The sequence below is a fragment of the Solanum dulcamara genome, chromosome 1 (genome assembly GCF_947179165.1).
Source record: "Solanum dulcamara chromosome 1, daSolDulc1.2, whole genome shotgun sequence".
In the NCBI taxonomy this organism is placed as follows: domain Eukaryota; kingdom Viridiplantae; phylum Streptophyta; class Magnoliopsida; order Solanales; family Solanaceae; genus Solanum; species Solanum dulcamara.
In genome coordinates this window covers 12,705,340-12,718,871 of record NC_077237.1, presented here as the reverse complement: position 1 = coordinate 12,718,871, position 13,532 = coordinate 12,705,340, and the positions used below count along the sequence as shown (strand labels likewise).

Sequence of the window (13,532 nt, the reverse complement as noted above, 5' to 3'; positions counted from 1 at the left end):
ATATTAATTTATATAGACAAAGAGAAGGAATATCATAAGGTATCATAAATTTACAAATTAAATTTTAGGAGTTATGAAGATTAAAAGAAGGAAGTTATGAATATTATTAAGAGTATAAATTGAAGAGGTGTGAGTTATAAGTGTTTATTTTTATTAAATATAAAAAGGAAGAAAATTATTCAATATTTCACCTTTTAAAATGCATGTTCTACCGCAAGCATATTTTCCATACCATGCTAATGACTCTTCTACAATTATTTATTTTTTATTTTCTTCACAATTTTTCATTTTTGTTATAGTTACATAATTCATGAAAAAGAACTTAATTGTCATTAAGGTCTATGTTATATTGAATGCTTTTACATAGGTTGATTTTAATATTGCTCCTTACGTGGGTTGATAAATTGATTTTTATTGCAAAGAATATTTAAATGCAAATTATATGTAATAAAGAAGATATATTATAGTAGGATGTGAAAAATTGTGTAATTAAATATAAAGACTTTTTGAGATATTATAACAACAACAACAAATCCAGTATAGTCCCACCATGTGGGGTCTGGAGAGGGTAAAGTGTACGCAGACCTAACCCCTACCTTGAAAGGTAGGACGACTATTTCCGAAAGACCCTCGGCTCAAGAGATGAAAACAATTTTGAGATATTATAAATATAATAAAAATTTAATGAAGAAAAAATAGTCAAAAAAACAAGAAAAAAATAAATATGAATGGAGGTCATAGAAAGGTGTCATTGATTTTCATTGCTCATACATTCCCTATATATTTATCACGATCTGAGTTCTCGGGTAAAGTGATGACACCTATCTATACCCCTACCGGTAGGTTAGCCAATCAAAACATAACATAGAGAAACACGATAGTGCAGAAATAAGGTTTAGATCCAAAGTATAAACGGAATATAACAAAACTTTCCCAAAACCTGAAGTCACTCATACAAGCCTCTTAAGAGTAGAAATACAACTCAAAAGTATTGAAAAATATCCAAAATAAGAGATATACTTAGGGATTGTTTGGTGTGATGGATAAGAGAAAATAATTATGGGATAAAATTTTAGTGTCTCCTAATCTTTTGTTTGGTTACATAGAATGGGATAACTTATCCCAGAATTAATAAATAGAGCTGAAATAAGTTATCCCTCCCTCTGGGTGGAATAACAATACCAGGATAATTTATCCTGGGTTATATAATTGAAATGAAAAAAATACCCCTTAAATCCTTTTTATTATCACTTTTCACATCAGATTTTTGTTCAGTTTTCGCTGTTTTAGTGCAATTTTTGTCCAGATTTTGCTATTTAAGTGTAGTTTTTACTGTTTTGTTAAGTTAGGTTGTTTTGGTGTTTTTTTGGTCAATTTTTTACTATTGTTTTAATGCAGTGTCTAGTGAGTTTTGATCCAATTTTTTATGGTTGTTTTGATCCAATTTTCCTTCTGGCACAGTCAACACACAATCTTGGGAACACAAAAATAATTAAGCTAAACAAGATGGAGATTTTGTTTCAAAGAGTGAAGAACAAAAGCTCTATAAAAAAAATGTGTAGAAATTAAATAAGGTGAAGGATATTTTTGTAAACAAACAACTTTTCTTAAAAAGGATGCAATGCTTATTATTTTTAATACAACAATCCAAACAATCAATAAGAAATAATCTCAAGATAACTAATCCCAAAATAAATAATCTCAGCATAACTAATCCTATCATAACTTGTCTTCGAACCAAACGATACCTCAGTACTCAACTCACTACGCAGACACGGACTAACATCTAATATCAACAACTAACATATAAATAAGACAGTCTGAATATCTCACACTAAACTCTTCACTTCTTTATTTATCTGGTAGTTCATTGATTTGTGTGTTTTGCTCTGGTATTATCATTTGAGGAATATGTTCTAGTAATTCAAAGTTGTTGGGTAATTGTTCCTTTATAAATTGTGTCTTCTTGTTGTTGTTCTTCTTCTTATCATTATTATCCCCCTTTACCATTTGCAAAGAAAAACGACACTTCCAAAGTGTCAAGACTTGGGATTGATGCAATATGTACAATTGATGAGAGAAATAAATAGTGAAAAAAAATGGATATTTCATCTCCCTTCTCTTATTGTTTGCAAAACAATAACATTGCTGCAACAAAGAGTTAAGAGAATCTAGAGCTGCAAACAAGAAAACTTCAAGGCCAATATTTGAATGTACCACCCTCTAGGTAAAGTATCAAGCACCACTTTCTCTGAAGAAATAGGTGATGAGGTTCCCAACTTGAAACCTGTGACAGGAAATAGTATCACAAAATAAGCACTCTGACATCATTAGTATCTAAAATACAGAGAGATATCCATGAACACCAAGCTAACTATCAGACCATTTATAGGAATAAACCTTTTGTTGGTTCAATAGATAATTGGAGAAAGGAAAAGGGGTTATCGGGGTGTTGAGGGAAATAATTACACTCAACATGTCAAGATCTCATCTTTCGCTGGATAACAAATGGACTATCACAACAACAAATTTTTGAACTCACAGGTAAATAATGTCTTCAATTCAACAAGGTAGAAAGCTGGTCTGGAAGGAATTAATTATACTACTTCAATATGTGTGTGTGTGTGTGTGTGTTTGGGGGGGGGGGGGGGTTAATAATATCTGGCACTTCTTTGAGTTCATGAATATCATTACAAGTGTCTGTGATATAGTCTTATTGAGGAATACTTTCAGCAACAGGTTCAAAATTTTGTTTGCAGTAGGGTTCGAACCTGTGATGTGCACCTAACTCACGTCACACGTTGTGATCTTACCACTAGACAAAGCCCTCATGGCATATGCATATTCACCTTTTAGCTCTTACAAAGTGATCCCTATATACTAATATAAAAATTTGAGCAACAGATGAGAATAAATCATTAAGATATGTGAAAGACATAACATCTAAAGCACAAGAAATAGAAAGAAAGATACCTGAGAGACCAAAATTGTCCTTGCCGTTTGATATATTATCACTGAGCCACTCAATGTGTCTGACGAAGAAAACTCATCTTGAATCTCATTATCGTTTGAGAGATGAGTGCATTGACCAGCTTTCTTAACTCCAAGCCACTCTTTCTTTTTTCACTTACGACCCCTGTGCTTGCTCAATCCTTTATTATCACCAACTGCCTTTTGATTTGTTGGTGGGGACCCAAATGCCCCCAAAGCATCAAGAAAGAACTTTTTGTTGGGGATGATTCCATCTTTGTCCATACAGGTCAGCAGGTTTTGTACAAGTTCCTTCATATCGGCTTTAGTGTAGGCCTTATATAGAAGTTTATAGGTTGAGGAGTCTATAGGGAAAGATTTGGCTGAATGAATACTCTCAAAGAGAACATGTGCTTCCATGGGTAAACCATTCATGCAATAGGCATCAAGCATTGAATTCAGTGTTGAAACTTTCTTCTCCTTCTCAGATTCTATCACCCTATCAAATAGTTCTCTTGCTTTTGAAACACAGTCGCAATGCCCATACATCATAATGAGGCACTCATATGTGATGTGACTTGGCCTATAACCTAAGTCAATCATCTTTCCAAGAATTAACTCGGCCTTTTCTCTGAGCCTTGCTTTTCCATAGTTTGTTATCATTGAGTTAAACGTGGGAATGGTAGGTTTTTCCTTTGATTGAAGCAAACTTTTAAAAACTTGTTCCATCTTCTGAAAGTCCTGCTTCTTCCCATATGAATCAATCAATATATTGAAAGTAATGATATCTGGTTTCAGCTGATTACTCTTCATTCGAGAGAGAACGTGCTCCATTTCGTTGATCATTCCATTTTTCCCATAGGCATCCATCAGACCATTAAATGTGAATATATCAGGAGTGACAATGCTCTCGTTCAGATCTTTCAACAAAGCATCTACCTGTTCAACATTTTTTGCCTGAGCAAAAGCTCTCAAAAGAATGTTGTATGTAACAATACTTGGACTACAACGCTCCATTCCCTTCATCTTCTCAAAGTAACTCATAGCCTTTGTCAAGGCCTTGGATTTGTCTCGAGAGTGGAGATGGGCCGAAATTACTGCATTGTACACTGAGGTATCTGGACGGCACCCACTATTACGCATCTCAGAGAACAGCCACATCGCCATTCTGATCTGCCCTTTCTTCCCCATCACCGATATCAATTTCGAATAAACCCCATTATCTGCTATATACCACCGTTGTTTTTGCATCCATCTGAAAACCTATATATATTAGATTCATAAGTGAAAGAACTATCTCTGTAAACTTATTCTACATCACAAAAGTCAGTAAAAGAAGGCATTTCCCTTAATTAGGATAAAAAACATTTTAAAGACAATTCTTTTTCCAGACCCACAAGGGTTGGGTGAGTGGTTTCCTGCATGGGAGACTTGGGATCAATTCCCCTCACCAGCAGCCGTCACTGTCAGAACTTGTCGCACTGAGCTTGCCTAGTGCAGTTTATATCTTCTGTGTGATTTGCGAGCTATTGCATAGGAGCAGGTTTACCCAATGCGCATCCGAAGGGTAGTGGCTGCAGGTTTTCCTAGGGTTCCAAAAAATCTTTTTCCAGTATAAGCCTGTAAAAACATATGGCAGAAACCACTGCACCTTCTAGCACACACTACTTTGAGAAAACTCCAACAAAAAGTTGAAATACAAACCCATGCATGAAAATTTGAACCTGAACCTCTATGTGACAGCATTTCCTCAACATCTAGACAATGGTTTTAATGGCATGAAACTTCTGAATTTGCAACTGACATTTGATTTTCTTGTCCATTACCATTTCCAAAATTGCTATCGTTTTTCCCTACATTATTTTCAGCATGACTTCGACACTACTACAACAACAACATACCCAGTATAATCCCACGAAGTGGGGTATGGGGAGGGCCTTACCTTGAAGGTAGAGAGGCTTCTACACTATTGTATTTCATTTTCATATTGATCTTTTATATTGTGTTACTTGTGGCGAGGGTTCATCGAAAATAACCTTTTTACCTTCACAAAATAAGAATAAGGATGCATACACACTACACTCTTCAGACCCCACTTGTGGGACTACACTAGCTATGTTGTTGCTGATTACCATTTCCAAAACACATAGATATTTGCACTAAATTTAGAGATCATATTGCAACAAACCAATAATAGAGAAATCTAAATAGCTTGATCAAGACAAATTTATTAATCAATTCCATAATAACAATCAATCAACTATCTCTCAACCCAAAACTAATTCAGGTAGCTTACAAAAATTATGAGTCAATTCCGTCCAATCGAACTTATAACAATAATAACATACCTAGTGTAATCCCGCAAATGAAATCCCAGCTTATCTCATCCCAATATTGAATAATACAATTAAGGGGTTACCTAAAATCTTAATTAAGGTGATTCCAAAAATGGAAATGCAAAATGAAGAATCAAACCTCAAGGCATTGAAGCCAATTATCAGTCTTGCCAAGTTGTTCAAAGAGCAAGAAACAATGCTCAGTCCTCACAAACTTAACATACTTGTCCAGAGTGCTAACCAATGGCTTCTTATCACTGAAATTCCTCATAACCAAAGTCACCAGCTCCTGTGCCTCAGATGATGATGACCCGTTACGGGTCATTTGACCCGACTTTCTCCCACCGGGTCGGGTCGTCACACAGCGAATGATAGAGAAAACGGGTCTCTTCATCTGTAAATTTAGCCATGGGTTGTGGGTCAATTTGGGTTGTCGAAATGCTGGAACCGAACTGGATGACGAAAATGTCAGATTCATTGTTGCTATTGAAGTGGGAAGAAGATTTTGCATTGGGCTTTTTTTGGGGGTGAAAATGGAACGAAATGACGGATTTACCCTTGAAGGGTAAAAATGGAAGAAAAAAACGTATAGGATATATTCGGGATTTTGAACCCGACGTGAATCGAACACGCAACCTTCTGATCTGGAGTCAGACGCGCTACCATTGCGCCACGGATCCTCTTGGTATATCCTGACCACTTTTTTATAAAACTTAGTTGATAGACGATGATCAATTAGTTTATCAGTAAGCACGGACGTGTAATTTAGGATCATGATTTTAATTTTTTTAAAAAAAAATGTAAAAGTTGACTTATATTTTGTAAAAAAAAACAAGAAGAAAGACCCGTCATTTTAGTTTGAATGTCCAAATAAAATTCTAAATTAAAAATTATGATTCCATGTCGTAAAACGGTCCCTTAGATTATAGAGGATTGTGAACAAAATCTCATTATTTTTAGGGAAAATGTTCAAATATGCCATCGAATTTTTCTCAAATCGAAATGACATAAATGAATCAAACTTTTAACGGATGACATATATAAGTCTTTTCTCAAAATTCGATGACATATTTAAGTATTTTTCCTTATTTTTATATTCAAATTCCAAATGGATGATGGTAGATTGAACTCGTGCTAAAATATCTTAGTAATGATATGTATTCTTCCAATGATATAATAAATTTTAGCGGCATATAGAGATACCTAAAAATGATAATGATTTTTTATTTAGATATTTAAATTGAGTGGTGATTTTTATTGGATTACATCAAATTTATCTTACCTTGACACTATTTTTACAATCAGTAAAATATGTAAAAAGTGTGTTATACATTCGTCGATAACATGTCAAAGTGGAGAATTAAATGAAGACTCATGATATATATATATATAAAATAATTATTAAAAAATAAAATACGAGTAAAAGAAATATAACATGAGTGGTGTCGACACTTGAAAGAATAGGCAGAACACATAGATAGACCCTTGAACTTGGTTGGTTTTTCCTCTCAGGCACCTCAACTATGTTGCCTTCCTATTGAACCCTGAACTATACATAATTTGTACATTTTAAACATTTATCGCTGACATGACATAAAACATCACAAGTTTTTTCTTTAATTCCTGTAAAGTTTCAAGTGAAGATTCTTGTGAAGATCTCTTCTACAAAAAGTGAACAATTATAACAGGTAGGCGATAATAGACTGTGGTTTTATGTGGTGTAGTTAATATTAGTATGTGATTACACTATCAGACTAGTGAAACAATATTCAATAATTCTGAAAACTAAGTGTTTGAATTAGATTCTTCATTGGTATCAGAGTCAGATTGCTTGTTTTCCTAGTCTCATAATTTTCTTTTGGGATAATACTGATTGTATGAATTTTGTAGTCTGAGTTATTTAATTTATTTTTTTTATCGAGCGTTTTTGGTTGACTACTTCATGAAAAAAATTCTAAGAAAAAAATAATGATGGTTGATAAGGCTGTAAGGAAAACACACTAGTGAGTTTTGTTTTTTTTTAAAAAATGCTAGTGACTGTGGCGGCGGCCTTGACAGTTCTGTCTAGGATCTCTTTTTTCATTTTTCTTACGGTTATGTGTAATATACTTTTACTTGTTAAACATTTAAAGGAGCACTATTGCATCTTTTGGACTTGTGATAGTCAAACACATTTTTTTTTAAAAAGAAAAACATTGTTGGCAGATTGATGAAAAAAGGCTGCTATTCCTTTTAGTTTGTCAATCCTTCCTATTTTTTCGTTGGTGTTTTATGAACCTTTGTGATTTAGAAAATTAATAGATAAATTATTCCCATGTGAAATCACTAAAGTTATTTTTGGTGATTTCATTGCTGACATAAAATTATCTTTTTTTAAAAAAAATTAAAATTGTCCATTACTATAATTTGGATGCACTTATTTCTTATCACAATAGATACAACGGTAAAGAAAAAGGATTCTTTTTGTACCGTTTTTAATAATTCTTTTAAGTGATTTATCGGCCTCAATGTGATTAAGTGCATCATTACTTTGGTTTTTTTCTTCAAATCTATAATATGTTGAAAATTGTAGTGCCCTTATAACAGGTTTATTTTTTAAAAAAAAATTGATTATAGGCACCCAATTATCATAAACTTTGAGTTTTCTTCTTAAATCTCATACAATACTTCTTTTCGATAATAATTATTGTATAATTGTTTCATATGTAGTTGGTCTTAATCATTTTTTTTGTATGTGTTACAGAAAATTATGGTAATGATAAGGACACCCAGATGAGTTTCCACAAAGCAACAGAAGGATAGGGTGAAAATTTTGATTAACAATTTGGTTAATCTTTCGCCAGAAATTCAATCTTCAAGATGATGATCTTACAACATTTGTGAAACACATAACGAGAATTAACGAGTTAATTCAAGAAGTTGTGTGGGTTGGGGGTTTATTAACCGTGGAGAAGAAATATATGGCTTTACGATCTGCATTGCTTGATGATTTTCAAAAGAAATTACTTGACAAATCTTAGCTTAAATTACATTTCAAAAAGTCGAGATCTTACAAGTTATTGGTCCGATATTTTATGGATAAATGCATTGACTTGATAGTTAAGAAGACTGTGTTCCTGTTCACAAAGAGATATTATAGTGATAATGTGTATTTAGTTTGTATAATGTTGTATATATGTGACATGACGTATATGAATTTATAATATAATTATTATTATTATTGAGTGTTTCTATATATGTTAAAGATTCTATGCATTTTTAATCTTGAATTTATGTGATTTAAGATAAAGTGATTCTTAGATGATTGATTGTGTTAGATTTATGGCATATTAGAATTCAGATGATGATTTGGAACTTAGTGAACTTTCGAATTTGAACCTAATATGAAATGAATATTGACATAGTTAATTATCTTAAAAACAATTATGTATATATATTTAGGTTATAATTTATACATATTTGTCTTACGTTACTTTATACTTGTTTAATCAGTATGTCAACTGATGCAAAAAATATTATTAACAAAGGTGATAAGCTTAATCGTGATAACTGTGAAATATAGAACATGAAAATCAATTTTGTCCTGAAAGAGCATGAAACTCTTGAAGATCTAAATGTGTGTATGACACTTCCTAAAAACGGTAATACCCTTCAACATGTGAAAGTCTCAAATAACCCTAAAGTTGATCAACAAGGAGAGAAAAATATTTCTGCTCCAAAGATGTATAGGAATATGACTAAGCTTAAGTGTTATAATTGTAAGAACAAGGGACACTTTGCTCGTGATTGTCCTAAGCCTAAAAAGGTACATGACCTTATGAATAATTTACATAGTGATGTAAATGTTTCTTGTTCTACTTTTTAACTGAGTCACTCCTATGTGGATTGCAGACTTGGAAAACATCGAACATATAGCAACGGAAAGAGATGCTTTTGTAGATTACCGACAAATCTCATGTGGATCAAAATGGGTGTATGTAAGAAATAACTCCAGAGAGGAGGTTAAAATGATTGGTTCCTGCAAACTTGAAATGAGTGGCGGCCGAACTCTGCTTCTACATGATGTGCTATTTTCCCTATCAATTTATCGTAATCTAGTCTCTGTCCGAATGTTGATTAAGTTAGGATTTAATTTATTCTTTCATAAACATGGTATGAATATGTATTTGGACAACACAAAATATGGAACTGATTATTTTTACGATCGGTTCTTTGTATTGGACATTTGTCAAAGTCCTAATAATAAGGATATTAGTTTTTCCTTATTTACGTCTTCTAATTATGAGAATGATGAAAATACATGTCATGCTAGACTTGGCCATATTGGTCAGCAAAGAATGAATCGCTTAGCTAAGGAAGGTTTGCTTGGCACAATAGATAAAATAGAATTGTCTACTTGTGAAACTTGCTTAGCCGAAAAAATTGCAAGAAAATCATTTGGGAAAGACAAAAGAGCTGATGTTTTATTGTAATTAATTCATTCCGACATTTGTGGTCCAATGAATGTAAGGGAAAGTCATGGTGCTATTTACTTCATCACTTTTATTGATGATTTTACCCGATTTGGTTATGTATATCTGATTTCTCATAAATCTGAAGCTTTAAGTTGCTTCATTAAGTTTATGAACTTAGTTGAGTATCAATTAGATAGAAAAATAAAAGCTCTAAGAACCGATCGAGGAAGAGAGTATTTGTCTGATGAGTTCAAACAATTATGTGAAGAAAAGGAAATTCGAAGATAATTAACTACTCCTTATACTCCACAACAAAATAGTATTACGGAACGACAAAATAGAACCTTATTAGAAGTGGTTAGGTCGATAATGGCGCAAGCAAAATTGTCAATCACCTATTGGGGTGATGCTTTGCTCACTGATGCATTCGTACTTAATCGTGTCCTTTTAAAAGCAGTTACAACTATGCCGTATGAGTTATGGACTAAACGAAAGCCCCATTTGAAAATTTTGAAGTCTTGGGGTTGTGCTGCTTTCATTCATAATCCTTTTTCTCAATATAAAAAATTAGGTTCAAGGGGAAGAAAATATATTTTTATAAGATACTCTGAACAATCTAAGGGTTATGTGTTCATAGGTGAACAAAATAGTGGCACTGTAACTGAAATTGAATCACGTGATGTTACATTCATAGAGAATAATTTTTCTAAGTAGGGCGAGATAGGTCAAGATTTATCTCTTTATGAAATTACGGATCAGATCATTTTCGCTGCCGAAGTTCAAATGAATTTGAGTGGGAGTCATTTTAATGATAGTGAATCAGTTTCTATTTTCACAAATACATCGTCGGAATTAAATTCTATTGATATTGCCAGTTCTAGTAGGAGTAACTTACCAATTGATAAATCAATTTGTCAATCTCAACGTTGACGAACAAGTCGTCCACAAATTCCCCGTTGGTGATTTGAGATTGAAGGAAAAACATTTATAGTTACTCCGGATGATGAAGAGTCAATAAATATAAACGAGGACTCGGGATGATGAAGATCCAATAAATATAAATGAGGCTCTCACATGCCCCGCTAAAGAAAAATTATTAAAAGCAATAGATGAGGAGATGGAGTTAATGAAAGCTAACCAAGTGTGGAAATTGATTGATCTACCTATAGGCCAAAAGCTATTGGAAATAAATAGATTCTCAAAATCAAGCATAAGGAAGATGATTGTATCGAAAGATTGAAAGCTCGCCTAGTAGCTAAGGGGTACACACAACAGGAATGAATTGATTATGAAGAATTTTTTTAACCTATGTACGCTATACTTCAATAAGATTAATTTTGTCTATAGTGGTTAAGTTGAATCTTGAATTGCATCAAATGGATGTGAAAACTGTATTTCTCAATGGAGAACTAGAAGAAGAAATTTGTATGGAGCAACCTATAGGTTTCGTAAAAAAAAGCGAAAAAAATAAAGTATGTCGACTTGAAAGGTCGATTTATGGCCTGAAACAATCTTCTAAACGATGATACTTATGTTTTCATAATACGATCATATCGTATGAATTTGTTATGATTCATGAAGACCATTGTGTGTACATCAAAATATCCAAAGATAAGTTTGTGATCTTATTATTATATGTGGACGACATACTAGTAGCTGCAAGTGACATTGATTTTATAAAAGAAACAAAAGAGTGGTTATCATCTACTTTTGAGATGAAAGATAAAGGTGAAGCAACATACATTCTTGGAGTTAAGATTTCAAGAGATCGTTCGAAGAGATTGTTATCTCTTTCACAAGAACCTTACATTAAGAAAGTTCTTAAATGCTTTAATATGCAAGACTGCAAACCCATAAACACTCCAGTTTCTAAAAGTGAAGCTTTGAACCGAATAATGTGGCCTCAGACTCCACATGAGAAGGAACAAATGAGAAAAGTTCCTTATGCCAATGCAGTCGGAAGTCTTATGTATGTTATGATGTGTACAAGGTCGGATATTTTCTATGTCCTTGGGATAGTTAGCAGATATCAATCCGACCCTGGACTACAACATTGGAAAGCAGCTAAAGGATATTGAGGTATCTCAAAGGTACAATCGATTATTTTTTATGTTATCAAGGAAATGATTTGCAACTCAAAGGCTACATTGATGCTGATTGGGGAGGAGATTTAGATGAAAGAAAATTCACCTTTGGATATGCATTCTTGCTTAACAATGGCACCATATCATGGAGTATAAAGAAGAAGTCATGCATAGCCTTGTCTACTATGAAAGCTGAATTCGTAGCACTTTCATCTATTGTGCAAAAAACTGTTTGGATTAAATGTTTTCTGGTTCACTTGGGTGTGTATAACAATGTTGTTGAGCCTGTCACAATCAGTTGTGGTAGTCAAGCTCCAATAGCCTACACAAAATATCCAAAGTACCATGAAAAGATGAAATATATTGACATAAAGTATAATTTTTAAGAGACATGATAGCACAAAAAGAAGTGAACGTGAAATACATATCTACGCATCAAATGATAGTAGATCCCTTAACAAAATCCATAGCATGTGATGCTTATGAGATACATGTGAAGTCATTGGGTTTACGTACACACTTTTGTATTTATATTTATCTTTCTCAAACATGTTCATGTAAATTCACATTATTGAAGTTAATGTTGATTTATGCCTAATTTTCATTCGAATTGGTTCATATACATATATCATTTTTGTTATGTAGTGTACATAAAATTTAGAGTATAAAAACGTATGTCAAAAAGATAAAAAGATTGACCTATTCACACAGGCAATCACCTCTATTGTCTAAGTGACAAGTAGAGATCAGACAATCATAAATTAATTATTGTCAGAACTGGTGATAATAGAGAGTTGAAAGTTTATAATCAGAATGTCGTTTGTTAGTTTATATTTAATCATATGTGATTGAAATGAGTTAGTCTATTTCAAATGCCAAATGTGAGTTCTGAAGAATAAACTGATGAGTAGATTTGTGAACTCAAAGTTAGACATGAGTTGTCTGAACTATCATCTGCACAATATTTATTAATGAAAGACATACGCTCCATGAAAAAGGAGTTGGTACTGTGATACATGTTTCATACCATGTATGCATATAGTGACCATAAAGACGATACAAGTTTAGTCTCTACTTGCTATCGTGTGAAGCCCTGAAAATTATAAGTAATTTTCACATTATACCCTCATGATTTTAATCAATTTCTTGAGATTCAATTTGGTGTTTGCTATCTTAGTATGTTTTCAAGAGATCACGTTTGATTCAGTCTCGCGGGACATTTCTTAAAAAGCATATCATGCACGTTGGATTAAGAGATTGACGAGGAAGATCATTGGATATTATCACATCAATTGTGTTCATTGACGTCCTTTATGTTTGTCTATGAGACAAGTACATAGTGATGAACTTGAAATTAAGAAAAAGAGATGATGAGAAATATGAATATGATAAATGATCTAGGGTACTGCATACTATAATCTACTCTAAGTTTCATTGATCGAGATGTTGTATATTTCTAATAGATGTGTAGCCACAAATCTCTCAAAGTATGCATTGGTTACACAGTCTAGTCATAATGTATGAAAGTTAGAGAATAGGAATGAGAGTTGACACATTATGTGTGAGTGGGAGATGAAGGAGATTGGACGGGTCACCTACGTGGGTCAACCCGGATCCATGAGAGATTAAATATATAATTATGTATTATATATATTAATAAATTTAAAGAGAAAAGACACAATTATTTG

At 33.0% G+C, this 13,532-nt stretch overlaps 1 protein-coding gene and 1 non-coding gene across 2 annotated transcripts; both read right to left on the bottom strand.

The window, feature by feature from the left end:
- Positions 1–2,087: 2,087 nt before the first annotated feature.
- Positions 2,088–5,820, bottom strand: LOC129902241 (pentatricopeptide repeat-containing protein PPR5 homolog, chloroplastic). The gene is made up of 3 exons (XM_055977387.1): positions 5,446–5,820; positions 2,974–4,233; positions 2,088–2,287 (listed from the first exon to the last, which is right to left on the bottom strand). Exons 1-2 carry the CDS (start codon positions 5,815–5,817, stop codon positions 3,124–3,126), a joined length of 1,482 nt encoding a protein of 493 aa, XP_055833362.1. The 5' UTR covers positions 5,818–5,820; the 3' UTR covers positions 2,088–2,287; positions 2,974–3,123.
- Positions 5,821–5,914: 94 nt separating this feature from the next.
- On the bottom strand, positions 5,915–5,986 carry TRNAW-CCA (transfer RNA tryptophan (anticodon CCA)). The gene has a single exon. It is a non-coding gene; the product is annotated as a tRNA-Trp (tRNA).
- Positions 5,987–13,532: the final 7,546 nt, after the last annotated feature.